General features: G+C 52.1%; 14 protein-coding genes across 14 annotated transcripts; 6 read left to right on the forward strand and 8 right to left on the reverse strand.

Moving 5' to 3' along the window:
* Nucleotides 1–632: 632 nt before the first annotated feature.
* Nucleotides 633–1,934, forward strand: PV08_07973 (uncharacterized protein; the record flags this gene model as incomplete). Its single annotated transcript, XM_016382299.1, has 3 exons — nucleotides 633–864; nucleotides 925–1,713; nucleotides 1,768–1,934. The coding sequence occupies 3 exons, from the start codon at nucleotides 633–635 to the stop codon at nucleotides 1,932–1,934; spliced, it is 1,188 nt and encodes a 395-aa protein (XP_016233002.1).
* Nucleotides 1,935–2,600: 666 nt separating this feature from the next.
* PV08_07974 (uncharacterized protein) lies at nucleotides 2,601–3,728 on the forward strand (the record flags this gene model as incomplete). Its single annotated transcript, XM_016382300.1, has 1 exon — nucleotides 2,601–3,728. The coding sequence occupies one exon, from the start codon at nucleotides 2,601–2,603 to the stop codon at nucleotides 3,726–3,728; it is 1,128 nt and encodes a 375-aa protein (XP_016233003.1).
* Nucleotides 3,729–5,433: 1,705 nt separating this feature from the next.
* Nucleotides 5,434–6,841, forward strand: PV08_07975 (uncharacterized protein; the record flags this gene model as incomplete). The annotated part of the gene is made up of 5 exons (XM_016382301.1): nucleotides 5,434–5,612; nucleotides 5,636–5,741; nucleotides 5,788–6,229; nucleotides 6,278–6,728; nucleotides 6,778–6,841. 5 exons carry the CDS (start codon nucleotides 5,434–5,436, stop codon nucleotides 6,839–6,841), a joined length of 1,242 nt encoding a protein of 413 aa, XP_016233004.1.
* Nucleotides 6,842–7,938: 1,097 nt separating this feature from the next.
* PV08_07976 (uncharacterized protein) lies at nucleotides 7,939–8,685 on the reverse strand (the record flags this gene model as incomplete). Its single annotated transcript, XM_016382302.1, has 1 exon — nucleotides 7,939–8,685. The coding sequence occupies one exon, from the start codon at nucleotides 8,683–8,685 to the stop codon at nucleotides 7,939–7,941; it is 747 nt and encodes a 248-aa protein (XP_016233005.1).
* Nucleotides 8,686–9,593: 908 nt separating this feature from the next.
* On the reverse strand, nucleotides 9,594–12,138 carry PV08_07977 (uncharacterized protein; the record flags this gene model as incomplete). Its single annotated transcript, XM_016382303.1, has 2 exons — nucleotides 9,594–10,553; nucleotides 10,660–12,138. 2 exons carry the CDS (start codon nucleotides 12,136–12,138, stop codon nucleotides 9,594–9,596), a joined length of 2,439 nt encoding a protein of 812 aa, XP_016233006.1.
* A 1,207-nt stretch (nucleotides 12,139–13,345) lies between these two features.
* PV08_07978 (uncharacterized protein) lies at nucleotides 13,346–13,953 on the reverse strand (the record flags this gene model as incomplete). Its single annotated transcript, XM_016382304.1, has 2 exons — nucleotides 13,346–13,850; nucleotides 13,907–13,953. The coding sequence occupies 2 exons, from the start codon at nucleotides 13,951–13,953 to the stop codon at nucleotides 13,346–13,348; spliced, it is 552 nt and encodes a 183-aa protein (XP_016233007.1).
* Nucleotides 13,954–14,382: 429 nt separating this feature from the next.
* Nucleotides 14,383–16,482, forward strand: PV08_07979 (uncharacterized protein; the record flags this gene model as incomplete). The annotated part of the gene is made up of 1 exon (XM_016382305.1): nucleotides 14,383–16,482. One exon carries the CDS (start codon nucleotides 14,383–14,385, stop codon nucleotides 16,480–16,482), a length of 2,100 nt encoding a protein of 699 aa, XP_016233008.1.
* Nucleotides 16,483–16,606: 124 nt separating this feature from the next.
* On the reverse strand, nucleotides 16,607–17,692 carry PV08_07980 (uncharacterized protein; the record flags this gene model as incomplete). The annotated part of the gene is made up of 1 exon (XM_016382306.1): nucleotides 16,607–17,692. One exon carries the CDS (start codon nucleotides 17,690–17,692, stop codon nucleotides 16,607–16,609), a length of 1,086 nt encoding a protein of 361 aa, XP_016233009.1.
* A 438-nt stretch (nucleotides 17,693–18,130) lies between these two features.
* PV08_07981 (uncharacterized protein) lies at nucleotides 18,131–19,807 on the forward strand (the record flags this gene model as incomplete). Its single annotated transcript, XM_016382307.1, has 2 exons — nucleotides 18,131–18,543; nucleotides 18,592–19,807. The coding sequence occupies 2 exons, from the start codon at nucleotides 18,131–18,133 to the stop codon at nucleotides 19,805–19,807; spliced, it is 1,629 nt and encodes a 542-aa protein (XP_016233010.1).
* A 317-nt stretch (nucleotides 19,808–20,124) lies between these two features.
* On the forward strand, nucleotides 20,125–21,844 carry PV08_07982 (aspartate-tRNA(Asn) ligase; the record flags this gene model as incomplete). Its single annotated transcript, XM_016382308.1, has 2 exons — nucleotides 20,125–21,105; nucleotides 21,170–21,844. 2 exons carry the CDS (start codon nucleotides 20,125–20,127, stop codon nucleotides 21,842–21,844), a joined length of 1,656 nt encoding a protein of 551 aa, XP_016233011.1.
* Nucleotides 21,845–22,086: 242 nt separating this feature from the next.
* On the reverse strand, nucleotides 22,087–22,824 carry PV08_07983 (uncharacterized protein; the record flags this gene model as incomplete). Its single annotated transcript, XM_016382309.1, has 2 exons — nucleotides 22,087–22,122; nucleotides 22,405–22,824. The coding sequence occupies 2 exons, from the start codon at nucleotides 22,822–22,824 to the stop codon at nucleotides 22,087–22,089; spliced, it is 456 nt and encodes a 151-aa protein (XP_016233012.1).
* Nucleotides 22,825–23,390: 566 nt separating this feature from the next.
* PV08_07984 (uncharacterized protein) lies at nucleotides 23,391–24,703 on the reverse strand (the record flags this gene model as incomplete). The annotated part of the gene is made up of 3 exons (XM_016382310.1): nucleotides 23,391–24,283; nucleotides 24,338–24,415; nucleotides 24,469–24,703. The coding sequence occupies 3 exons, from the start codon at nucleotides 24,701–24,703 to the stop codon at nucleotides 23,391–23,393; spliced, it is 1,206 nt and encodes a 401-aa protein (XP_016233013.1).
* Nucleotides 24,704–25,020: 317 nt separating this feature from the next.
* Nucleotides 25,021–26,160, reverse strand: PV08_07985 (uncharacterized protein; the record flags this gene model as incomplete). The annotated part of the gene is made up of 2 exons (XM_016382311.1): nucleotides 25,021–25,825; nucleotides 25,922–26,160. The coding sequence occupies 2 exons, from the start codon at nucleotides 26,158–26,160 to the stop codon at nucleotides 25,021–25,023; spliced, it is 1,044 nt and encodes a 347-aa protein (XP_016233014.1).
* A 389-nt stretch (nucleotides 26,161–26,549) lies between these two features.
* PV08_07986 (uncharacterized protein) lies at nucleotides 26,550–27,371 on the reverse strand (the record flags this gene model as incomplete). Its single annotated transcript, XM_016382312.1, has 1 exon — nucleotides 26,550–27,371. The coding sequence occupies one exon, from the start codon at nucleotides 27,369–27,371 to the stop codon at nucleotides 26,550–26,552; it is 822 nt and encodes a 273-aa protein (XP_016233015.1).
* Between the last annotated feature and the right edge of the window lie 318 nt (nucleotides 27,372–27,689).

Raw genomic sequence — 27,689 nt, forward strand, 5'->3', positions numbered from 1 at the left:
CGTGTGTCGTGCCGACACCAGCAGATTGTTAGTCTCACATGAGCCCAACTAACCAATATACCTGTTTGTCAAAGCTGCGGGTGCAGCCTCCGGTTCAGGTCTTTTCGCAACAGTATGAAACAGAGGGACTGAATACTCCATCTAAAAAAAGAACATACCCCTACTCTCCCCGGCTAATACAATACGCACTGACCATGGCTCACTAGTTTTGGTAAGTTGGTTAACGCACGGCCCCCGTTGCACATAGTCGGCCCAGAAGGAGAAGTAGATGTAAGATATTCCCTCGTATGGCACGACACTTTCTTAACCTTGATATTTGCTCATCACCATGTAGGGGTCACACATTACGAAGTGACATTTGTGTTTATTTCTTCTAGGTCTGCCAGTTGAGACTGCAATCACAAACAGAGTAGCGGCTCTAGGATTATCTCAGATAACACCAATCGCGGATTATACAGGCGTGTCTGTGCGCCAAATATCATGAACTCACCCGAGCTATTGGATCTTTAGACTTAGAGCAAAGTCAACCACAGCCTACAAGTACCAGTGGTCTCTCTACTGCTTGGGGACAGGTGAAAACGGCTGTTGTTGACTTTTTCCTGGATAGAAAAATTCAAGAATCGGCAGAAAGAATGTATATACTATTTTCTCTTTTGGCACTCCTACCTACAGTGATCCTATCGTCTCCAATCTGGAACCCGACGCCCGAGTCGCATTACGATGTCGTCGTTGTCGGTGGAGGACCGTCGGGACTGAGTGCGCTGAGTGGGCTGGCTCGAGTGCGACGCAAGGCGTTGTTGATCGACTCGGGTCAGTATCGGAATCTCCTAACAAGACACGTCCATGATGTGATTGGAAGTGACGGTGAGTCCCTTGCTGACCGTACTCGTCTCCATGATTGACGCTGAACACAAAATCTATCAGGAGTCACTCCGGCGTATTTTCGCTGGAATGCCCGCCAGCAGATTTCCCAGTATCCGACTGTGTCAATGACGAATGGCACAGTCACGCAGATCGCAAAGCTGAATTCCTCGACTTTCAGCATTGTCGATGCCGACGGCAATCACTACACCAGTCGCAAAGTTGTTGTTGCAACGGGCTTGAGAGACATTCTGCCTTCTACGCCGGGCATCGCCGAGAACTGGGCTCGCGGAATCTACTGGTGTCCTTGGTGTGACGGCTACGAGCACCGTGATCAGCCACTGGGCCTCCTGGGAGCGATAGACAAGATATTCGGCCTCGTGCTCGAGGTTGACACCCTGGATACCGACCTCATCGCTTTCACCAACGGTACGATGACTGCTGAAGGATTGCAGGTCCTCAATACTGCACAGCCCGATTGGGAGAATATCGTCAAGATCTACAACGTTAAGATCGACAACCGGACCATATCCACAATTGAGAGGATCCAAGACGGCGGCATAGTGAACAATATCGCCACCAAGACTGAATATGACAAGTTCCTAGTCCATTTCGACGACGGAACCACCGCGGAAAGGGGAGCATTCTTCACGGGCTGGCCGTCCGTACAGGCATCAAATGTCGGGACGGATCTGGGCATTGGGATGAAAGGTAACAAGTTATATAACAATATTACGACCATGGCGACCAATATACAGGGGGCCTATGCTGTTGGCGATGCCAATATGGACGGTAGCACGAATGTCCCACATGCGATGTGGAGCGGCAAGCGTGCTGCAGTTGATATACACCGTAAGTTGGGCATCTCTGCTGCCAGCGACCTTTCACTGACAGATATTCTCACAGTGGCAATGGCAGAGGAAGATTTTGAATCTGCAGTGATTGCAGCTGGGTTGAGCAAACGAGATGATGATCCAGAAAGCGATAGAGAACTGTTGCTCAGATATATCGGCGAGGAGTTCGAGAACCTGTGGAAGTTAGAGGCCACTAGCGAATATCTGAACTTCACGTAGTCAAGGACCTCATTTCCTTGCTTGGTGGCCGTAGTTGCTCCTTTGACCTACAGTCACCAAATTTACCCATGAAGAGAGGTGTGGCCATGACACCAGCTACGCCACAACAGTCCAGATTGATGAGGCCACGGCTCTGTGTCTCCAGACAACATAAAGAAGTACAAGTCATACTGCGTACTGAAAGGGTCAGAGGCGGCTGCGAAGAGCGCCAGACGAACAGGGTACAGTTAGGCTTCGGATTTAACCCTCGGATGAGCAAAGATGAAAAATTCCCCGTATGCACGCGTCACCGCATAACCACTGTGAATCGGTGCGTGTTCGATGCCCAAGAAGACCGCGATAGCTGTATCTTTCTTGCAGCGGCCGTGGCCAAGGTTCGGTCTACCCCAGTGCGTATAATGTATTGGTCGCACGACTCGAGGCTTGCCACACATCCTGTACCAGCCCCCAGAGGTGGTGGGGTAAGGGTTCGCAGTTGTGGGGAAGGAGGTGATGGACTCCGCCACCAGAGCGACCAGTTCTGGGGTTCTCCAACAAGGTGAACAGTGTAGACTTGCGAAACCAACATCCTGCCACATTGCCTCTCTTCAGGCCATTTGCATAAACCGGTGGGAAGCTAGGAATCTCGACTACGCCGGCAGCACCGGGTGCTGTGAACAAATCGAAATGGCGTTGAAGCACTTACCTCGGTCCATGAAAGCATACTTGCTTGAAGAATTTGGCCAACCGTATCGTCTGCGCGAAGTGCCGGTTCCCAAAATCGAGCACCCAGATGACATTCTCATTCGCGTCGAGGCAGGCTCATATTGTCATACGGATGCGGTGTTAGCTGCAGGTGCCATGCATCCACCATCCCTTCCACACATTGGATGTCACGAATTTGCTGGGACGGTGGTGTTGCTCGCGACAGGTAAAGAATCAAGTCATGGCCTTAGGGTCGGGGATCGTGTGGCAGTTTCCGGGCGTGGATATCACGTCTGTGAGCGGTGTCTTGAGTGTCAACATCCGTCCGGCCCAGATCCGGACGAACCAGGCTTCTCGGTGTACTGCCCGTACACCCATGGCGGCCTCGGAGTTCACGGACCTGGTGGATTCCAAGAGTATGCAATTGTCGACTCGAAGCAAGTAACATTGATTCCAGGCACGATGGCTGCCGTTCAGGTCGCACCGTTGATGTGTGCTGGACTGACAGTCTACGCCGCGCTAAGGAAGTGCAACCTCCAACCTGGGCAGCGGGTGGGCATTATCGGTTGCGGCGGCGGGCTTGGACACCTAGGCCTTCAGTTTGCTGCCAAAATGGGTTTCAAGACGACGGGCGCTGATGTTTCGCCGAAAGCCTTGGATCTCGCGAGGGGTTTAGAGACTGGAATTCAGATCATCGATGCGCTCACGGAGACTCCCGAGGATATTCGACGGTCAATGGGCAAAGAGGACAACAGAGAACACATATCAGAAATGGGCCTGGATGCTGTTTTGATATTGCCCGAGAGCCAGAAGTCCTTTGACTACGGGGTCAATCTCCTCCGCAATGGAGGACTCGCCGTCGTAGTATCCTTTCCGCCTGAAGGGTTCCATGTGTCGGCGGCAGATCTTGTTTTCCGGAGGATTAGCGTGACTGGCACGCTGATAGGCTCCAACAGAGCTCTGAAAGAGATGCTGGAATTTTGCGTTGAACACAAAGTGCAGGCGAAGATCAAGACATATCCTTTCTCTGCCGTGAATGAGCTGGTCGAGGATTACCATGCTGGAATACCTGGAAAGTTAGTAGTTGATATGCTCCAAAAGAAGTGGTGAGAATGCAAATCAGTGCTTCAGGAGCAAGGATAGACACTGTACATGGAGATTTGGTTGATGTTTATTGCTCCCCCAGGTACCTAAGATGGTAGTTGAATCTCGGTATCAGTCTGTACGAATACGAATACTAATACGGATACGGATACGGATAAGAGCTTGGCAGGCGCTTCCAGGCAAGTCTGTGTCCTGCGCCTGAAGCAACATAGAGTCTCTGCGCTACCTGTACTTACTGGTGCCCTGTAGTTATCGCCAGCTCACCACGACTGCAAGGAGACCAAGAACTCTCCAGGAATTATGCAAGTTGCCACCATGTCCACCGGCAACTCAGATCGGCCTGTCTGACGATACCGATGCCCTTGTCCTTCCGCTTGAATCGGTACGTTCGGAGCGGAGCAGACCGCATCTGGACAATACTACAAACAACAAGAAAGAGAAGGACATGGTAGATTATGAGATAACGAAACAATGCCATATCGGTTCAACAGGACGGTATCTTTCCAGTGTCATATTCCCGTAGAGCGCGAGTCTCCCAGTTCCGTGGAGCGTACCATGTTGGGCGAGCCACCGATACTATGCAATCTCCAAAGCGTTGGAGTCAGTTCTCCAAGTCTACCGTAGTGCATTGATGATGATGATGGTGGTGGTGGTGGTGGTGGTGATGATGATGTTGTCGCCCATCGTTGAATGCCAGGCCTGTATCAGGTACCAAGTGTTTCTTCCTACGTCGACTGTCTCAGCTGGTCCAGGATGTCCTTGGTTGGTGTTTCTGGCATGAAGGCTTGTACCGTCATCCACAATCACCACCACCAACTCGTCCAAGTGTCCATTCGTACCTAGAGATGCAGATCAAAGCCTCGCGGGCTCCAGCATGACGCAATTGCACAAGTTGTCTTTATGTCAAACCTGTTTCGCACCAGCAGCCAGTGCATTAGATGTATCATGTTGTCGCTGGCGAACCAAGGCACGGCCCATGCGGAACATCCGTCTGGTCAGTCTCGTATCTCTGGAGTTCTCGTTCTCGTAGGCAGCGAAGGGTCTCCATCTCGATCGTCCTGGTGCTTGTGATCGTTCTTCGCGCTACGAAGGCCAGCTCCACGCAGATCATGAAGCTTGATCGTTTCAAGCAATGACCAGCCCTGAACCCATGACGGCGCTCAGCCTCTGTCTCTCTCCCTCTACTAACGACGCTACCCGAAGTTAGTTGCCTCATCGACCAACTGCAACACCACGGCTGTCTGAAGACGCGGCGATATCGTCCAATCCATCAAAGCAGAAGGCTTTGAGGGTTACAATCCAGAGACCACGCAATGGACACTAGCAGTACCTTGCATGCGGCCTCTCCGTGATCCAGCATGACCCATAGCAGTGACACCAGACTAATGAGCAGCTGCTTCCACCCGCCTGACTGACTCTCGTAGGGTTCATGGCCCTGGAGAGGTTTGCACACCATCAAGGAAAGTGGATTTGAACATGTCACTGCCTGCGAGAACAGCGCGAGACATGGCGGTTTCCTGCTTCAGCAGCGACGGTGGCTGCGTTTCCATGTGCACAACTCGCCTCAACCCAATGCACAGCACAACAACTACTTAACGCCCTCACATCCCTCAAAATTCCCTCCATCACCTCTTGACCGGTCTATCTCTACTCACTACAGAACAGAACCCCTGGATCCAATCCTCACACACAGCTTCGCAATTCGCTCAAGATGCCTTCTGTCGCTCGCGTCCCCGTCCAACTCAACCCCCACTACAAACGAAACGGCCTCAAGTCCTACGTCTATCTGCTTAACAAGTACAAGTTCGTTCCCACACTGCGAGGCCCGTACTCTGCGACCCGGGGCCAGGCTCTTTTCAAACAGAGCGCTGACGGAACACAAGCCCAAGTGTAAGCTCTGAGACCTGATCAAGCCTTCCTGCTGCTAAACATCCGTCCAGCCCAGCTACTGATCAGCAGAACGACTCTCTCTACACTTGTCCTGTCAAAATCGGCACCCCGGCTCAGACTTTGAACCTGGTAAGTCGATCCATCCCTGGCCGCAGGTGTCTTAACACCACCGTAGGACTTCGACTCTGGATCATCGGACCTCTGGTGCTGGTCTACTGAGTTGCCACGAACCACTCTCTCCGCAGGCAAAGGCCATACCATCTTCGACCCTTCCAAGTCCTCAACATTCAAGAATCAGCCCCAGTCTACCTGGCAGATTCAGTACGGAGATCAGTCGTCGGCTTCGGGCACGGTCGGCACCGACAACATCCAAATCGGGAACATCACCGTCAAGGGTCAAGCAATCGAACTTGCCAACAAGCTGTCGTCCCAGTTCACAGAGGATGCCTCGTCAGATGGCCTTCTTGGTCTTGCGTTCGGCTCCATCAACACTGTGAAGCCAACTCCTGTCAAGACACCCGTCGAGAACATGATTGCCCAGGACGACATCCCCCAGAACGCTGAAGTCTTCACCTGCTACCTTGGATCCATCAAAGACCCCAATGAAGAGTCGTTTTGTATGTCTCTCACCACCCTTTCGTGGATCACTGTTCTAACAAAAACAGATACCTTTGGCGAGATCGATCAATCAGTTGTACCATCGGGTTCTCAGATTGCATACACCCCGGTCGACAATTCTCAGGGCTTCTGGATGTTTGACTCGACGTCTGCAAAGGTCAATGGCAAGACTATCCAGCTTTCTGGCAACAAGGCTATTGCCGACACCGGCACCACGCTTCTGCTCACATCCGACGAGGTGTGTGAGGCTGTCTACTCGGCAATCCCTGGTGCCAAGCAGGATAGCAGCCAGCAAGGCTGGGTGTTTCCTGCCAACACCGCCGAAGCAGACCTACCTACCGTCACCTTCATGGTTGGCAACACTCCGATCACAATCGAGAAGAAACACCTTGCTTTTGCGGGTGGTCTCGAAGGTAACATGGCGTATGGTGGGATTCAATCTCGAGGTGACCTGACATTTGATATTCTTGGAGACACTTTCTTGCAGAATGTCTACGCGTAAGCTGTGCCGTTTTCTATTGGGATATCCCGTACTGACTTTGACCAGCGTCTTTGACGTCGGAAACACTCAATTCGGCGTGGTGCAGCGAGCTCCACCAAGCACTAGCTAGGGTCGCTATGTGCTAGGGAGCTGCTGCTGTATGATGAAATTATTGAAGACTAGAAGATATCGATAGAGTGGGACGAAGGATATCGGCGTTTGGGACTTAGAGTTACCATTCGGAGCATAGTCAAGGTGGGCATCGACGAAAATGACGACGATATGATGAGACTTGACAACGGAGTGACATTCTTTTCTGTGATAATTATCATTGTCAGTAGCAGGCTCGCTAGGGGTGGACATTCCTTTCCACAATGATTGCCATTGACGGTAGTGAGACTTGCTACTCAAACACAATACGCACAAGCAGCTAATATCATCATAAAGCTTTTCCTAGTCATATTTGCCCGCCATCATAGCTCCCTGAGAAATCGATCCCACCAAGAAACCTTGATCACCTTTACTTAGTCCACCTCACAGTTCCATTCCTCCTCTCTACCGGTGTGAAATGCCGGTGACGGAGCCGCTCTCATTGAGCCATCTTCCTGGCGGCCTCCGCACTCCCGTGGCAACATCGACCTCATGATCGTTGGATTTACCACTGTCAACCACAGCGCGGATGAAGAAGCCGTTCTTGAAATTTTACTATATATCTGAGATTGACTGGTGAGGGGGGTGAGTTGAGGAACTTCATTTAGCCGCTAGAGACTATGTGCAGATGTGCTAACGCAGCCGGTCCCCAAGTCACAGCAATAAGTGACCGCTAATATAGGTCCTACAGACCTTCGTTGTAAGAACGAATTACAATGGAACTGCTCACTCCTATACTACTAAAGTGCGTATTCTTACGAGGATGGTTCGTATTGTCAGTGACATTTGTGGGCTGGTTGCAATTCTACATACAATTTATGCATTTCCGCGATTCCAAAGCCAAATTGCCATGGCTACCCCGGGGCAGCCAAGCATACTCGGTGTTCGACCTAGGCGTTCAGCACCTAAGCGGGCGCGGAATCAAGGATGACAAAATCTTGCGAAGAGAGGAAAACACATCCAATTCAATGAGCAGCTATCAAGGGAAAGCACCTTTCCAACCAACATACAATCATCACACTCAATCAATGCCTTATCCTCGCCCTGCGTAAGCAGACCACGCACAACATCCAAAATCTACAACTTCAGAGCAGCAAGGATAGGCCCTCCCATGCCTCCTTGCACCAAAGCAACCCTCTCAAAGCCATCTCTCCTAAATTGAGGAAGCGCGATAGACTCGATGCCGCCCTTCCACTCACCAATCTTGGCAATCTCCTTCACGACGTTGCGATGCGGGACCTTTTTGCCCTTGTTAGGGCCTTTCCCGACCTTGACCGTCTGCACCTCGGGGTCGTATGTGACGACCAAGACGTCGTACACCATGTCTGCCTCCGGGATCTCCGAGGCGAGTCTGAGCTCGTTTCCAATGCGATCGATACCGAGGGCCCAAGTAATGCCGTTCCGTTTCTCCATGGCCTGCGCGATGATGTTGTTGACCTCGTCCCGGGTCGAGCCGATGCCGTCGGACAAGCCGTCGACGACGATTTGCGGGGTGAAGAGGCCGTTGCGGCCCCATTTCGTGACGTACTGTCGCTGTCGCGCGTCCCACTGGGACGAGCCAAACGTGTCCTCCCACCCGCTCGACGGGTTCCAGTAGGTCACGTCGAAGGTGAGGAGCAAGAGGTTGGGGTTGTTCGTCGCGTCGTGGATCAGGGGCAGCGCCGGTGGGCAAGACTGGCATCCTTGCGACTGGAACAGCTCGACCACCGACAACGGCATGATCTCGACGAAGCACGCTTGCGTGTGCACGTGGCCCTGGTCGAGAGACATGACGCAGGCCAGAGGCACCTTGCGGCGCTTGAAGAGGTTGAAGAAGGACGCCATGTCTTGTGTTTGAGAAGTGTGTATTCGAGCACTGTTTTTATTCTGCGGCGAAGGTAAAGGTGAAGGTGGAGTTGAGATAGATATAGATATGGAGATGAAGAAAACCTGCTTGCTGTTGCTGACGCTCGCGAGAGGAAATGATAATGGAAAAGGGGAAATAGAACTGACTGTGTGCTATGGGCTCCAGATTCAGGACGTGGTCGACCGTCGCGTCCTATTTATCTTTCGAAAACGCCGTCTCTCGACATCTACCTTTACCTTTCAGCCCCCAAATGGTTTTGGAATCTGATTTCATAGCCAGGGCGGCTAGCTACGACTCTTCGAGGGAGCACAGCCTAGCACCGTGAGAGAAACGATGCCACGAAATTCTGCTGATCCATGTTGCCAAGGAGGTAGAGTACGGCGGCCGCAGGGGTAGTCTCTCTCTCAGACCGCTTCTTCAAAAGGACCGCCGGAAAAGCCTTGTTATTAGCTGGAACGTGCAAGTCTGCCCAGCCGCACGATTCATCATGACCTGGTAGCAGTGCCGTGCCAATCTGCGAGGTTCGTTGATGTGTGATTACGGAAACTTGTTGCTTTAGCCTGCCCGCGGAGCCCCCAATATCGAAGACTAGACCCGATTAGGACACATTGGACGAGCTGGCACGGCAGCTCTTCATTTCCAAGGATAGTGTTGACGAGGAGAATGATTTCATGATAGAACGATCCCAGGAAGGGGGACCCATATCAAACAGCGGTGGATGTAAAATCACACTTTAGCGCAGCAGCCCCCTTGGGATGGGTTAAGTTACTCTCCTGACCGGGAAATTCAAATTCATTCACGGAGTAGGTGTTCATTCATCGCATGATTTCATAATATTCAACGTCAACGTTCTGAAGAAAATGACGGAAAGAAAAGTGCTGTGCTCTCAGTCAACCAAATGCCCATAGGTAAGACCAGCTTGCGGTGGTCTGTATCGAGCCTTGTCCTCGGGGCCGACCACCAGCTCAAGGTGCCCGGTATGTGTTTCTCTCACGGAGATTTCTTCCCTCCAGGTCTTCGTTGTGCTTACTCCGGCGCAGGTATTTTGCAACCTCGACGATGGACTTGAGTTGATCGCCAAAGCGAGCAGTTCTGCTACAGTGGTCCAAGAACCGACCAAGCCCTCCCTCGCGAAAAGTACTTTGTACAAAATGAAGGCTGTGTGCGCCGTGGCGAGGGCAACATGGATTAGGAGGATCACAATTCCAAACTGCGCCGTCGCGGACCCCTGGTAGCGATACCCATATCCGAATCGAGCAAACTCGGGGTCAATACTGAGCCAATCGTTGACCTCTGCCGAAGTGGCATTCAACGATTCGTCCTGTCCACCCTTTGCGGATGAGACCACGAACCGCCCTACCAATCCGCCGGAAGAATCTGTTCTGTTCGTCAAGAACATCGCAGCTGAATAAGGATAGATGCCATTCCCAGCTATACGCGCGAGGCCATCTGTCATGACTCCAGCGAGCATGGTCGATATCACTGTTGCTCTGCTTCTTCTGGTCTCCTCTTCTGTGGCTGGGATGTAGTCGCTGCCGTTAACGTTGGCGACAAGAGGACACTTGAAGACGACGCCGGTCTGATTCGTGGGTGCAACGACACCTTCATCAAAGACTAGCTGGTTAAGCATTGCTTGTATTGCGGGTATGTTTCCTTCGCTGAAGGGTATGGGTTGGTTGATGGCGTCGGCGTACTGTTGATCGATAGTCATGTTACGGGTCGGGCTGTCTACGCTAGCAACCCGCGGTATGTCAAGACAGGTACTTGGCAGTTCGCCCTGTGTATAGTATGAAACCTGGTCACTCGTCCTTGGCTCATACCAAACATATACTGGCACCCATTGGGCCTGCAAGAGGTTAGCACTTTCTGAACGACGTCCTTCGGATACGAACGTGGGGAAGGGTAGTGGAACTGGGGGCTAAACACGTCTAGTGATACGAGAGAGTACGTACATAGATGCTGCAGGCATGGATTGCCGTTGCTTGCCTCGTCTCTGTCGTGCTCGCGTTTGTAAAATAGATCCAGGGAATACGAACTGCGGCCCCTAGAGTCGGGCTGTCGGGACCTGGGGGCATTTTAACCCACTGAACATCCGTTGCATTGTACGTCCCGTTGTATGGAAGCTGGAAGTCACGGTTCGAAAAAGTGGTGTTTGGCGTCAAGCTTGGAAACTTTACAGGTTTCCTATCTTCAACTTCTGTGGTAGTGAAGTAATTGAAACCATTGCACATGACTTCAACTCTGGGTGCAAAGATCTGGTTCTTCAGGGTGAGGCGTGGCCGTGCGACTTCAAGGCCTAGGCCATTGTAATTGTCTTGGGCAAATTGCCACCATTGCGTAAGTGCGCCTGTGATGAATGTGTTGAGCGACATGCCAGATGCTCTTCCGTCGAAATCGCTCTTGCAGGATTGAGTTGAGAGGACTCGCCGGGTATCACCTCGTACGTCGGGGATGGAGACGTTGGAACCAGTGGAAGAGTTGACGAAGAGAAGATTGCCTGCCCAACTATATAAATCACGGAAGTCACCCGCAGGGCAGATGTCTTGGACCTGGGTGGTCAAGGCAGCTTCCAAGCAGTCAACGCCCGAGTCTGCACTGTTGACACTCGAGGCTGTGACACGCTCAGGCCACAAAGCGGTGCTTTCGTTGAACACGTAATATGGCAGGACTTCGTTCTCGAATGGATGGTGAACAGGGAACCAATCCAAAGAGGGAATGATCGCAATAGCAGAGGATGGTCCCGAAAGGGTGGCCAGGATGGTGGCGAGCAGAGACAGAAGCCAGAAGCGCCAGTAGTGTGCTTTCGAGGTCCATGCGGACGTCCAGAAAGCCTTCGTGCGCAAGAAGTCGCCTGACCCGATGGAGAAGGCGTTCGTGAGGAGCCCCAGGGGAAGGCCGTGATTTCCAGTCAGATGAGCGTGCGCCACATGCAAGACAATGGTCCCCAGAGAAGCAACAAGCAGCAGCTCATGTAGCTTAGCCGCCAACTGAAGTGCATTCAAAGCACCGTCCTGGGTAATTCCAGGAAGAATCTGGACATTCGGAGCCATCAAATCCATCCAATAAACATTGCGAAAATTCAGTCCCACAACCACAGCGGTCACCGCGGTGGTGACAAGATGTGGAAGAAGTTTCGAAGAATTGGCCCAGAACCCTGTTCGAATTGCCTGCTTGGACTGTTCCGGTGTTTCTTGGGGAGTCGATATAGGATCTGATGGCGGCAATTCATTGCTAAAATCGAACTTCGTATACTCGAACTTGCGGTCATGGGCACTTGTGAAGCTGGTGACTGTATAGTTGCGCTTGGTTGCCGCATCGGAAGGGATCATGGAGTGCTCCGAGCCCAGCTCACCAGATCTTGATGCGCTGTTGAACAACATTGCATAGGACGAGTGACCGGACTGACGACGCCCTGCACCAAAGTAATCCATGGAGAAAACCAGTGACTTTGGCAAAAGCTTCCACCTACCAGAGGTGCGAGAGCCAAGTCCAAAGGCTATGGATATAAGAAATATCAACGGCTCTGATGTGGTTGAAATAGCACCCGCAACACGGAAACTTTCCGGTAAGGCCTAGATCTGAATGTATTTTGCGAGACAGTATCTGTTCCATCTGGACAAGGACCACGCTCTGTGGCCTCTACAAGTACATGTCAGCGATGAACTGACCAGATCAATGTCTGCCGGCCATAGATCAATGGAAGCGCAGCAGCTTTTCTCGACCCTCTTGTGGTCCGAAACCTGCTTTGCGATCCTTCACCCAAGGCCAAGGGACAGCCTATAGTAGGCCGCATTGCGAAGCAAGCTGTAGCACTGGCGGTAAGGCTGGTAACCTGTCAGGCTGATATACCAAGACTCTTGGGAGCAGAAAGCTGAATATGCAGGGCGCGTGTAAGCACTAAAGAAGGCCGGTGTGTTTCAGGGGTCGCGGGGGTTGCCCCATCAATCCCTGTAGAATAAAATGGTTAGTTCATCTCTATAAGAGTTGTCAAGGTGCAAAAGGGGGTAAGGAGTTCAATTTAGCAGCCAGGTGTTTTGCACTTTTTGTCACCAGGTTTCAGAAAAGACAAGGCGAGGTAACTTTTGATGAGGTACTTTGTGATGGAGTGTCTGTAACGACATCGCCCGGATAGCTCTCAGCCACAGCTTTTACGCAAAATTTTGGGGCCGAACCGCCACCCATACCAGATCTCTGACTGGAGTATGAATTGGTCCGCGGTGTCTGAGAAGCGAGGTCAATTGCCACCACAAATAGCTGGACCTATGTGATTCGCTATACGGAGTAAGGTCCCTCTCGACACCGTTCATGAGAACTTGCTTGTATGCAGTCGAAGTCCAACACATGCAAAGTGGTCCAGAGCCTTTTGTTCGGCACTGGAGATCCCAACTGGTTGTTTATGCAGTTGGTTCGTGATACACTGGGAGCCTTGCTATCGCATTCATCGCGGCTCAGGATATGTGGTTGGACATCCTTTGAATTCGGCTGACCTTGAGAAGGGACTTGGAGAATGTAACAGGAGGGACAAAAGCCAAATCAAGTGGAAGGTACGTCAAAATTCCTCATAGTCACCTAAACTATGGCCAGCCTCGTTGAACCGGAACAAGACCCGACGACTTCGCGAGTTGTTGCGTGTGGTGCTCAGGATATTCTGTCCGCAAGATAAAACCCATACCACAAAGTTGCCATCCAGGACAACAGATTCACCAAAGAAGATGCGCCGTGTAGTCTCGAAAATTGTTGGTTAAGTGCCTGCATCTCTTTACTATGCGGAGGCGCGTCGTAGCTTTTCTTCCCATCTCTCGTCTCTTGGTGCTTTCTCTCCCGCATACATTTCGTAGTTTCCGGCCCAATATACACCAGGTTGGCGGTTGCAGTAGCAAACATCGTCAAAAGAGGGGCAAGCACTCGAAAGCGGTTGACGGGGTCGAGGACACCAGATATACTCGAGGGTATCGTACTGATCGCAGTCCTTTCGGCTGGCAGAGTCAGGGCCAGGAGAATAGGAAGGGCAGTCTGCATTGAAAAGTATATGGGAAAGGTCGCTTGCTGCAGCTGTGAGAACTGCGGCCGAGGTAGATTTCTGAATGCGACTATGCCTCCAACAAAGCTCTGAAAGGTTGTAGTGCCTAGCAAGATGCCATAACTGAAGCCTTGTCAGTCGTGCCACGGATCGAATAGACAAAATGCGTCTGCACCCACCTGATTATGTGGTAGGGAGCAGCGGAGTAAATGAGGGAGCCCGCCATATCGAATGAGAGTCGGCTCCAAGATGTCGCAACGGTACCTCAACAGCTTCGTGAAGTGATGCTATTGTCTACTCGCACCCTCGAACTCTCTGCTGAAGATTCGTACACTTGAGCACGATCAACGGCGGTGACGACATGCCGCGGCTCACACATGATCTCACGTGATCACGCGTCACACCGCGACGTCCAGTTAATGACCTGAATGTACAGGCCAAGTGCGGGCTGCTGAGGCTGCGTCCAGAGAAGATGGCGTAGGGCAGATACAACAAGCGACCACTGCGAAATCACACCGACCTATCGATAGCGCACAGAGAATTGCTTGTGCAGAGGGACCGACATCCTACCCCTCTGCGGTATGCGGTACAAGGGAACGCCCAAAGACATCCAAGCCTCCAATTGCGACACTGAACCCAGCACATCGACGCAGCCATGGCTGAGAAAGAGGCGACGGTTTATCTCATAGATGTGTCACGGTCTATGAGCAAAAAGCACTCTGGTCGAAGCCAAACCGACCTTGATTGGGCTCTCCAATATGTCTGGGATAAGATCACGAATGCCGTCTTCACCGGGCGAAAGACTCTCATGATCGGTGTTATTGGTCTGGGAACTGATGGCACAAACAACGACATGGCGAGTCAGGACGACTCATACAAGCACATCAGTGTCCTACAGCCAATATCACAGATCCTGATGCCCGAACTACGAACGCTTCCAAAGCTCCTCAAGCCCAGCAAGACGGACGATCGTGATGTCCTCTCTGGTATTATTATTGCAGTCGATATGATGATGAAACACTGTAAACATCTGAAGTACAAGAAAAGAATTGTTGTCATCACAAATGCTACTGGACATATCGACGCTGATGATGTTGAGAGTACGGCAGAGCAATTTAAGAACCACGACATCGAATTGGTACTGCTCGGCATTGATTTTGACGACCCTGAATATGGCACAAAGGAAGAGGATAAATCTGCGACCAAGGCAGAGAACGAACGAACTTTACAGAAGCTGGTTGATCTCTCAGGCGGGATGTTTGGAACTATGCAAGAAGCTATTGATCAGCTCTCTCGGCCAGATATCAAGCCTATCCGCGCAACCCCCACCTATAGAGGGCAGCTAAGATTGGGCGATCCAGAGCATTATGACACGGCCTTGTCGATCGACGTCGAGAGATACTTCAAGGTCCAAACCAGACGGCCTCCGACAGCGAGCTCATTTGCAGTACGAGAAAACGTGGCGGACGATGATCAAGGGCTTCAGTCCGTACATAGCATATACAAGTACGCCGCAAAACTCGAAAACGGGGAAACAAAAGAACTCAGTCGTGAAGAGTTGGCGAAAGGATACGAATATGGTCGCACTGCGGTCGCAATCATGGAGTCCGAGCAGAATATTACGAAACTCGAGACATCAATGGGATACGATATCTTGGGCTTCATCCCGATGGAACACGTTGAACGATATATGCTTCTGGACAATTCCAACGTGATAGTTGCACAGAGAGGGAACGACAAGGCAGCTCTTGCTCTTTCGTCTCTAGTCCATGCACTTTTTGAATTAGGCTCTGTGGCTGTCGGCAGGCTTGTAAAAAAGGACATGCAGGATCCCATTTTAACGCTCCTATCGCCATTGGTCGACGCCGATCTTGAATGCTTAGTCGAGAATGTTCTCCCGTTCGCAGAAGATGTTCGATCGTATCGATTTCCGCCCTTGGACAAAGTACTCACAGTATCAGGCAAAGAATTGACCGAGCACCGCAACCTGCCGAACCAAAAATTGATGATGAGTATGAGTGACTTTGTCGACAACATGACCCTGATGAACGAGGACGAAGAGATGATGGCAATGGAAGACACGTTCTCGCCTGTTCTGCATAGGGTAGAAGGGGCAATCAAGTTTCGAGCCATCCATGGGTCCGACAAGTTCCCAGAGGAGCCCGAGATGTTCAAAACTTACCGCCAACAACCAGAAGAGCTTCAGGAACGGAGCAAAAAGGCTCTATCGAAACTGATCGAAGCCGCCGACGTTAAAAAGGTGCAACAACGAGCCAAAGGCCGACGACGATATCGTGATGCCGAGAAGCCAATCTCTGGATTGGACGTAAGCGAGCTTTTGCGCAAGGAGAAACGAGACCACATTTCCCCGGACAATGCGATCCCCGAGTTCACCCAAATGATAGAGACAGCGGACGATGAGGGTTACATCGCCACCATCGTGCAGCAGATGGCCACGATCTTGACGGACTGGATCCGCACCAGCTACGGCGAGAGGAACTATGGGAAAGTGGCTGAAGGTCTCGGCACCGTTCGCCAATGGATGCAAGAACTTGAAATGCCGGACTTGTACAACAATATGATCCAAGACTTGAAGGAGAAGATCCTCTCAAAACAGCTGGGCGGAGATCGGGCGTTGATGTGGTTTCAAGTCCGTAAAAACAAGCTCGGGCTGATCAGCACCGACGACTGCAGTTCCTCCCAGATCACGGTGGAAGCAGCCCGTTCTTTTCTGGATCCAAAATCTGGAACATGATATTATCGAATGCACTCACACTGCCGAGACTGCCTGTTATGATACCAAAAACTTGCGAACGCTATGATACCCCCCATGATGTAGAAACAGAGAACGAGCTAAAGAAACACACGCGCTTCCAAGTCTATGATATCTTCCCGATTCTGCGCTTAGCGATGTTCATCTTGCTTTGCACTCGATCAACATCCTCGTCAACCATTTTCAGCATCTCGTTCTGCACCTCGAGCTCCTGGTTGATGGCAATTCCCAGTTCCTTTTGTCTTTGCACAATCTTTCGAAGCTCTTCGACGTCCAAATCCTGCTCGGCCATTTTCTGCTTCTGCAGCTGCAACACACCCTGATTATCCAATTCCCTCGTCTCTGCCGTCTCCTTGCCGAGCACTCTCCCGCCAGATCTAGGCTTCGCCCCCATAAGACGATGCGTATCCTGGACCGACGCAACGGTCTGATCCAGGTTCGACTTGGTGACCATGGCGTTGAGCAGATTCTCGAGACCGTCCTTGTCCTTCTGTGCCGTGGCAATCAGGTCTCTTCTCCTTCTGATTTCACCTTCGCCGAGTTTCTGCCCTCCCCATCCTTCGGACGCCTTTTGTATGTTCGCCAGTCCCTCCTCCAGGGCTTTGATCATCGTGCCAGCCTTGACTAGGCTGCTCTTGGCCGCGGTGCCAGCTTCGTGCTGTTTCTGTGGTGTTGACGCCTGGTCCCGGTGCGTGAGACTCAGCCGTGCATCTTGTAACTGTGCCTTCAAATCTCTGTAGCAATCCAACCACAGCACCGGATCTGTGATCGGTGCCCCGCCTCCTCCGGGGCCTGTGATTACTGAATGTAGCGTGGAAGCCTTACTCGACGTTTGACTCGCGAGAGTGCTAGGCAGGTTGAGAAAGGATCTCCAGACACTTGTTGTGCGCCATCTTGAGTCGTCTATCTCGTTGATCGTCTTGAGATACGTTTCGAGCGCTTGGCGTCGCTCTTCGGTAAGCTGGGGATTCGAGACCGTTTTTGAGAACCACGACTTCGCAGGCAATGAGACGGGTGGCGGCGAACCGACTTGGTCGGTCAAGCCGGAGTGGAGGGACAGGAAATCGGAGTAGCGTTTCTGGACGGTGAATGATCTCAGGGGAAGGCGGAGGGTGATGTTGTAGGTGGTGTACGGTTTCGAGGTGCCCGAGATGGTAGTGTTGGGTATCGAGATCTCGACTTGTGGTGCCATGGCTGCTACGGTTGTGTGGACGGGAACATCAGAGACTCAAAATCAGCATGGTCGGCAATGTCCTCGATGGCTACGGGGCGTGAGCGGCTTTGGCGAAGATGCGTGGAACAGTTCGTGCTGTTGGGTTTTAGGAAAAGAGTCGCATGCGCCAGAGTGACGTCGCTTTGTTGATCCAGAATATAATTAATTCTGTGGCTGTGCCTGGAAGCAGCAGCGCCGCGATATCAAGTGGTCCTCAATCAACGTATTCCCTGTTTGGTCCCTGTTGCTCTGCCCTGTCGAATCTCTTCACAGTAACACGGGCGATGCACATCTCCCATACAAGTACTCGCTACGATCAAAAGATGACGGAAAGTGCAGTCCCAGCTTTTCCTTGACCGAACGCTTCTTCTCGAATGCCTTGGGCAATGTAGTTCTCTGTGACTTCAGAGTGCCACCATGGCATCGAAACCTCCATTACCTCCTCGAACACCGTCTGCCTTATCATCTTCCAGTGCGCTGTCTGAGGAAGATGCAGACACAGGTGCTCCTAGAGCAGGCTCTCAGTTCTTATCGCCCGACTCCTCTCTGCTGAAGAACTCGTTGTATCGTGGCGGCTTTCATGACCCACGAGCCTCGTCGACTCAATCACTCAGGCCTGCCGAGTCTGCTGGCAAGGGTCGACGCACCCTGCTCATCGTCTACATACATGGCTTCCTGGGCGACGAGACCAGCTTCAAGAGCTTTCCGGCCCACATCCATGGTTCACTGACTGAGCGTCTTAGAGATACGCATGTCGTCTACACTAAGATCTACCCTCGGTACAAGTCTAGGCGCAATATTTCCTTTGCGGCAAACGATTTCAGCAAGTGGTATGTGTAAGGCGAGGGTTCGCAGTACGACGACTGACATACTTCCAGGCTTGCTCCTCACGAGTCTGATAACACGGATGTCATTCTCGTTGGTCACAGTCTGGGCGGTATTCTTGCGGCCGAGGTCGTTCTGCTGCGCGCTGATGCCACAAGCAGCGAAGAGCAGTCTAAGCACCGCATCCTAGGACTTCTTGCTTTCGATGTGCCTTACCTCGGTATGCATCCAGGGGTAGTCGGGACAGGAATTGCCAGTATATTCCGAACCAGTCCGACCGCTGCAGAGGCAGCAGAAGAATCTTTGCCGTTGCCAGAACCTGCGAACCCTGACCCAACTTACAATCCCTCTTATCCAAACGATGTCCGCCTGGCTACCCGAAAGGGCAAACTCCAACGTGCTTGGTACTTCTGGAACAAGCATGCGGGAGAGGTCACGAAAGCTGCTGGCAAATATGTGTCTTCTCACCTCGAGTTTGGAGGTTGTCTTGCAGACTATGTAGGACTCAGAAAGCGTTATAGGTCGATAAGGGAGTTGGAAGATGTGAACGAGCTCGCCACGCCCCCAGGCCCACATGGCCAACAGAGGAGACGGGTAAGATTCGTCAACTATTATACCTCAAGCACAGGACCGGTCAAGTCGAAGCCAGAGTCACGAACGACGGCCGAAAATATGCTGGAACCTCCGGGTGAAGTCTCGCAGCCTGCCGATTCTGGTACCTCATCGAGGAGGAGTTCATCCCAGAACCTTCCTTTACCGTCTACCCCCAGCCCACGAATATCCTTAGAGGAACATCGCGATGGTGAGGTAGTCGCAAAAGACGTTCCCGATCTGGGAATCAATCCACACAGTACCGTGGTCGATGCACTCCCATCTATGGGTCACCTGGAGTCATTGCCGTCCTCGAGCGGACATGCCTCGATCCAAGATACTGACCAACGAGCTGTATGTGACGTGGGTGGAAAAGGGCTATCGACAGCGGATGACGATGCTGCCTCAGCTGCGAAGGACAAGGCTCCTGGAAATCAGAAAGAGAGGAGGTTTTGTGTGATTCCTTCTAGGAATTCAGACGGCAGAACCGATTCGACCTGGATCAAGGTACAAATGGATGGCATTGATGAGGTTCAGGCACATACCTCGATGTTCACGATGGGAGCCACATATATCGCGATGGTGGAAGATACTGTGAGGAGGATCGAGGACTGGGTTCAGGAAGATGCGTCCAGACGAATGATCCTCGCCGAGAGAGACAGCCCGACATGGGAATAGTATAGAAATATTGATGCCTCTCCTTCCAATCTCTAAAGCTACGAGCCGGTAGTCGGGGCCGACAGCAGAGCGACCCCGATCTGAGGCTACCTCAATGGGAGGATGTGAGGCTGCGAGGCTGCGAGGCTGAGGCTTTGGAAGATTCGCTCCCCCGCCTTAGACATTTTCGCAGCCCACTTTGATTTCTGCGCGCCCGTCTCATGATTCTCATGCGGTGACTCACTTGCACTCAATCAAAACCAAACCCTCGCTTCTAAACAACAAAAGTTTCTCAGACACCTTCATAACACTACAGTTCCGCTCGGAACCTCGTCAATATGTCGGAGACCTCTCTACCAACACATGCCAAAGACAACCCCAACGTGTCGGCGGACGGTGCCCCCTCCAAGAATGCATTAAAGAAGGCACAGAAGGAAGCCGAGAAGGCGGCAAAGAAGGCGGCGGCCAAAAAGGCAGACGAAGAAAAGAGAGCCGCACAGCAAGCCCAGGTTGCGTCTGAAGACACGGCGAAAGACAACTATGGCGCTCTGCCAGAAGATACCGTCCAGATCACACACCTGAAGAAACTGGGCCCCGAGGATGCTGACAAGGAAGTCACCGTTATAACCAGAGTTCACAACAGCAGAAGTCAGTCTGCGAAACTGGCCTTTCTCATGCTCAGACAGCAAGGCAAGACCATCCAGGCCGTCGTTGCTGCTAGCGGAGACGAGGTCTCGAGGCAAATGGTCAAATGGGCAACGAGCGTCAATATCAACTCTTTCGTGCGGGTTACAGGGCTCGTCAAGAAGCCAAATCCTCCTGTTGCATCAGCCTCGATCAGCGATCTCGAATTGCACGTCAAAAAGATCTACCTCATCTCCTCGGCCGCCGAAGTCATCCCCATGCAAGTCAAGGACGCCGAACGACCGCCCCCAGCTGTGGAACAAGAAGGACAAGTTGACGCTGAAGGAGCCCCGGTCGTCACACTCAAGACTCGACTCGACAACCGAGTGATCGATCTGCAGACGGAATGCAACCAGGCCATCTTCACCATTTCCAGCGCAGTTGAAGGGCTGTTTGAAGAGTACATGCGGAAGAGCGGATCGAGGAAATTCAACACTCCAAAATTGCTCGGTGCGGCCACGGAAGGCGGCAGCGGTGTGTTTGAAGTCAACAACTACTTCGGCAAGAGTGGTTTCTTAGCGCAGAGTCCTCAGCTGCACAAGCAGATGCTCATTGCCGGTGACTGCGAGAGTGTTTTCGAGATTGGACCAGTCTTTCGTGCCGAGAACAGCAACACGCATCGGCACTTGACAGAGGTGATAAATGCTATGGCCCGAACTCCTCCCTGGTTTGATTTGGGCTAACTTTGCATATCAATAGTTCACCGGTCTCGATTTCGAAATGGTCTTCGACCACCACTACCACGAAGTCCTCGATTTTGCGGAGAAGCTCATTGTGTTCATCGTCACGGAGCTAAAGTCCCGATACAAGGATGAAATTGCCGTGGTTCAGAAATATTTCCCCAAGGCCGGCGACTTCCACCTCAAGGACGGAAAGGCGTTGCGACTGAAATACTTTGACGGCATCAAACTGCTCAGGGACGCCGGTGTCGACACCACCGAGCAAGACAACTACGTGACTGATCTGACCACCGCCCAGGAGAAGAGGCTCGGCCAGATCATTCGCGAGAAGTACGACACTGATTTCTACGTGCTCGACGAATTCCCCATGTCTGTGCGACCCTTTTACACCAAGCCACACCCCAAGGACCCGAAACTGTCCAACTCGTACGACTTTTTCATGCGCGGCGAGGAAATCATGTCCGGCGCTCAACGTATAAACGATGCCAGCGAACTGGAAGCTTCGATGCGAAACAAGGGCGTCGATCCTGCTTCTGACGGTTTCTCAGACTACGTCAACGCTTTCAGACAAGGATGTCGACCACACGCCGGTGGTGGCTTGGGATTGAACCGTATCGTCATGTTCTTCTTGGGATTGGACAATGTTCGACAGGCCACGCCGTTCCCTCGTGATCCTCAACGATTGAGGCCTTGAGGTCCGTTATCTTGAACGGGTATCTATTTCTGGGAAAGGAAGAAAGAGGTTAAATTCGAGCGAAGCGACAAGGTACGCTACCGGCTAGTAGATAGACTTGTCGTAATTTGGCAATTGGGAGAAAATGCGATGCCATAGACAATCAGAACGAGATGACGAGTTGACAAGATTTTCCATACTCAATACGAGAGTGAGCAGCTTTTTGCCTGACGGGATAATGAGGGAATACATAAAAAACCGAACTAGTCCTTGATCGCATTCGCAACAGGCGTCGAGTCCTAATGATGTCTCGCACATTAGCGTGATGTGTTCCTTCCACAAGGAAGAACTAGGGGAATTTAATGCACGTGTGGGTTTTGTCGGACGCAAACCGCCATCGTAGCGAGGGGCGACCAACACCAGGGGAAAGAAACTAGAGGAGAAGAGAAGGGAAGAGACAACAGCGGTAGAGAAGAATCAGAGCACAGGAAAAAGTAGAGCGTAGAGAAGAAAAGAGCAAGAAGAAAGAAGGGGCAGAGCCCAGTAAACGGGGGTAGTTGGATGAGAGTAGAGGAACATACCACGTAAACCTGGTACAACTTGAACCTCAGAGCGCCCTCGTACTCGGCCATGACGGCCCTCGCGGCCCACTCGCAGGTCACGTCCTTGCCGTTCTTGAGGCCGTAGTCGACGGAGCCGTACAGCATGAGTTCGCCGCCGCCGCCGCCGCCGCTGCCGAAGGGGAAGATCTTGGTGAGGGTGTGCTTGCGGGTCTTGATGGGTCCGGACCACAGGCCGTGGCGGAGTGCGAGGATGCCGTCGTAGCCCTTTGTCTTCTTGGCGCCCATGGTGAAGTCGGCGTCCGGGAGGAAGGACTGGGCGTAGGCTTCGTGCGCCGACGGGTCGTCGGACACGGCGTAGAAGGTCTCGAAGAACGGCACGATGCGCGGGTCGACTTGGACGTCGGCCGGAGTGGCGCCGGTGTATGTCGACGGTGACATTTCTCTCTTGATGCCGTTGGCGCTGGTGTTATTGCTGCTACTGATACTGGACGATATAGACTTCCTGCCCCCGGCACGAGTGTACTCGGTAGAGACGCTGCGGTGCCGATCTAATGGGTCCCAAACACTGAAAACTTGACTGGGTTGCCGGTACCTGTGCGGGTAGGGGTAGGTGTATTTCAAACGTACGCACAGAGAAGGCGAGGACGTGGACGAGAGGCGCATCAAAAGAATACTTACTTCGTTCTGCGATTTCTTTTTTTCAAACCGTCATCGGGATCACAAAGCAGAGCAAGCGATGGAGTCTGCGATGCGGGGAAAAAAAAGAAGCCGGTGACCAAGGATTGGAGGGGAGCACGATAGAGAGTACATTATCCGAGGCCCGATGGATGGATGAAGAAGAAGAAGAAGAAGAAGTGGGAACGGATGCTGCACGACGAGGCTGAGGCCAATTCCCATCTTTCAATCACTTCAATTCCATTTCTTTTTTTTCCCTTTTTCAACACTGAAACTCTGAAACTAGTCAGGGCAGAGACAAATCTCTCCATTGCATTCTGGGGGTTCGCTCAACCGTCCATCTCGTAATACGTCCCTTTGCGACCAGGCACCGTAAACCCTCCGTCACACGTTGGCCGGGCCGTGGTCGATAATCGACCTGGGCTTCCTTGAACCTCAGCACTTTGAGGTCGTGGACGGGTGAATTCGGAATATGCTGGTGTCGGCGACATGGTACTTGTCGTTTCGTCAGCCGCCAATTCAGACTTGTGGCCGGACCACGCCGGGCTTCGCATGTCCAGGTCGGTATTGGCTGAAGTTGATTGCGGACGGGTCAAGTCAATCGCATTCGCATGCGCATTCGCAGACGGTGTGGATGGCTCTGCCTCCTTTTGCTCTTGTCTCCGCCTCCTGAATCTAAGTAGCGCGAAGCTGAGGAGGACGAGCAGAAAGATGGCACCTGCCGCTGACCCCAAGGCTATTCCAATCTTTCCACCTGTATCGAGACCAGCATTCGTCACTTTTGGGTCGTTTGTCGGGAAAAGTATCGCCGTCGAGTTGTTTGTGGTTGTTGTTGTTGTTGTTGTTGTTGTTGTCATCATCGACGACGAAACCACGTTCGAAGACTGACCGGTCCTCGACGCGCTAGCAGACACCGGAGGCAGTAGGGTTGTTGCTGAGACTTTGGAAGAAGAAGATGCGCTTACTGCCGATGGGACCGAGGTGAGTGCATGTTCAGACGCGTACGCTGCCACATCTTTCCAAGTCACACTCATCTGCAGCGACGCCGGTAGAGACATGATGTTGTTGAGAACAGACGCATCGGCGAAGGCGACTGTTCTCGATTCCAAAGCCGAAGGACACGCGCAGGGCGACGGGGTAGTGACGGTGCTTCCGCTGTCTTCGCAGGCGACCCATTGCTCAGAGGTGCCGTTGCAGTAAACGAGGCCTGCCCAGGTTTGATCTGTGATGATTTATCAGAGACCGCTAGCGATTTCAATGGCAGGACACGACCAACCTGAGAAGTCTCCCTTTACGGGGCACGCTTCGTCTTCGTAGTCTGGATCAGTACAACCGGCCAGATAGGTAACTCCATCTTTTGACTGTCAGGACACAAGGCTGCAGTGATATGTTCAAGGTTCTCCTCACATTGAGCGTTGTAGCAAGCATGCGACGAGAGGCACATATCACTGCTCTCGCAACAAGACTTGTGTCTGATGGCCGCATTCCCGCACGGGATAAACCTCGATGGCGCCTCGCTTCCACTGTTGTAGTAGCAGGTGCCGTTGGAGATGTCTGGATTGAAGCCCGCCATGGCGTGGAGGACGAGGGCTGCAGGGAGGACGAGATGGAGGACGAGATGGATGCTCGATTGAGCAAACATGGTGGAGGACGGGGATGGCGAATTCGTGTCACTGCGCAATCGACTTGGTGGGATTGGTCAAGTGTAGTGCAGGACGCGGTCATGAAGAACCAGGTAGACAGATAGTATCATACTCTACCAGTTAATGGTATTTCCTGTTCAACCAGCGTGGCCACTGGACTTGGGCGAGATGTTTGCCGCCTGTACCAAAGCAGCATCCAAGTCGTCGAGAGGTAGAAAGATTGGATACATGAGGTACAGAACCGCAGTTGTGTGACATCGGCCTGGATATATCAAGACACCCTGACTACCTACATTCTTCGCATGCCAGTCGGGTTTCAAACCACCCCAGACGCCTCGTCCCAGTTCGTGCGTAGGTCCAACAGGTCTCGCTGGCCGTAGACTTCGCCCACAACGGTAACGATCATGTCCAAGGTCATCTTGGTCAGACCGTCCATGTGTGAGCTTCCGCCTGCTTCTACAGTGCGAATCTCATCATCCGGCCCTTGGGTTACTTCCTCATGAGCATCGCCATCCTCAGACCAGAGAGACTCATCAAGAGCTGCTCCGTCCACCTGTTTCTGGAGAATTTGCAGTGCTCTCTGTGCCAGTGCTCGAAGCTCGCCAATGTCATCACTAGACAACTCTCCTCGATCTCTGCACTTCCCCAATATCGCCCAAGCCCAAGCTCCAATCCGGCCAGTCAGAGATCCATCCTTGCTGAACAGGAAATGATTTAATCTCATTCGAAGAAACTTCACCAACTCTAGAACTGTCTCCGCATCGAAACACGCAACCTGAACGGGGTGAGGGTCGCATGCTCGCATATGAGCATCCCATTGTGAACGGGCCTTCCGAGTTGAGGCTGGAAAAGAAATGAACTGTGAAGAAGCCAATTCCTCAATGCTGGATAATGGAGGGGTGCACCGCATCGTGGCTTGCACTAATCGGAATTGAGTAAGCAACGAGTCGTAATAGTACTGCTGAGCTCTAGGAAACGCCGTTGGGCTGGCGACGGAAGCCTTTGTGACGCCAGTGTATGCTCCATCGTAGTAATATCCCCCTTCTTCGGCTACTGTATGTATATCTGCTAGCTTCTCTTTCGGCGCCGCCAAGATGTGAGGAACGCCTTTGGCTTCGGACCTGGTACCTCGCAATTAGTGCGTGTCCAGGACAAGGCAAAGCTGACATCCATAGTCTCAGCGAGATAGAGGACGCAGTAGAATATGGACAACATACCGAACCATACGGAGGTAGTCGATTCCATCCGCAGCCGGGCCATAGAAGAGTTCGTCGTCCTCGCCACCTAAGCCTGGGAATGCCCCGACTTGCCCAGTATATTCGCCGACATGGGGAGTCTCGTCAAGGTCCTCGTCCGAGTCGTCCCAGTCATTGCGACCGTCTCTCGAGTCCTGGCGTTTCGGGGAGGGAAGGTCATCAGGCTCGGGAGAAGATGTATTACGTCGCTTTCGTGACATGGTGAGAGACTTTCAACCCATGGTATCACCCCGAGCGCCGCAAAAGGCCAGAGCGTCGCTGTTACTGACGGCGCAAAATGTTCTGGCGCAAGGATCGTGTTGTCGGGCCCTCAATCACGAAACTGCGACTGGGACAATTTTTGGTTCAAATGACGGCCATTTTTGAGGCTTTGACGCAGGCGGCATGTGCCAGTTCGTGTGCAGCAGGTGAAGACGGCGATAGAAACTCACTGTTGTATCCTACAAGATACAGGAATATCACTGTTTTCTACTGTGGTATTTATCTCACATCGTGTCCAACTCCACTAGAAGAAACATCTGACTCGTTCTGGGAAAGGCTGTCCAATCTCACATTATTCATAGTCTACCTATTCAGCGCTGCGCCGCTTTCAGGTAACAACCATTCCCAGACTCACGAACTGAGCAAACCGCCTCCTGTCTATCTCTTTCTTCAACATCATGATACACGTCGCCACGATCAAGGACTCGTCGAGGTATCGGTCAGCGTCCTTGTCCAGCACAAGCTGACCCCCGTTGCCTGCACTGCATCTCGACGACCCAGGAGTCCGGACTTCGTCGCTCCGCATCAATTGTGCAATAACCGTTCCCGCAGTTCCGTCGTTGTGTCTAGGAGACTCTTTCACAGAGAGCGTCAGAAGATTGACTTTCTTCCTCTGCGAGTCTCTTTTCTGTGCATAGCTCCATTCGTACAGACAGCCGTCTGGCATTGAGAATGTCACCGCACGGGAGGTCCATTTGCCGTGTATCTCCAAGGTGCCTTTTGCACAAGGACGCTGGTCGGGGTCTTGAAGAACGGTGATGATGGGTTCCCGGTTCGGACCGAAAAAGTAAGTTGTGCTGACCAGATCACCCAACGTCGGGTGACGGAGGACGGAGTTGCCAGAGCAGCTTTTGCCCCTGATCGATTGATATGCCAGTGTTCCGTCGTTGTAGTAAATAGGTATCTCAAGATCTGGAGAAGGCGTCGGCAATCTGAGCAGACCGATACCCTTGGCCGCTATGTAAAGTGTTCTTTCGGGCTGAACTGTAATACTCTCATACGAAGAGAGCGCCTCTTTAGACCTACGGACGGGAATGGCTAGATTGGGATGTTTAGCAGTGGCCCATAACGTTTCCTTGTCCGGAAGAGAGAGGTCGGAGGTATCGTCGGATAAGGATTTTGAATCGTAGTTATCTGGAGATAAACCCATGACGAGAAACAAGACTGATTGCTTGATGAGAAGAATGAAATTGTGCGACTTGACAATTGAATCTGGGCTGCCTTCGGCCAGCCTCTTTATGTGGCTTTGGAGCGAAGCATAGCGAGGCAGTGCTCAATCCATCCGTTCTTCGCGTCGTATTCGGAAAAGGTATAGATATAATAATTGCTGCAAACGGATTAGCTCGGGCTATGCTCTCCTCTAGTACCTAAAAAGCCCCCTCCATCTTACACGGAATCTCAAAATCCCATAGCTTCACTGTTCCAAGCACCAAACTCTAACATCAACCCCCTTCCCTTTTTCGACCAT

Source organism: Exophiala spinifera (genome assembly GCF_000836115.1).
Source record: "Exophiala spinifera strain CBS 89968 unplaced genomic scaffold supercont1.6, whole genome shotgun sequence".
Classification (NCBI taxonomy): domain Eukaryota; kingdom Fungi; phylum Ascomycota; class Eurotiomycetes; order Chaetothyriales; family Herpotrichiellaceae; genus Exophiala; species Exophiala spinifera.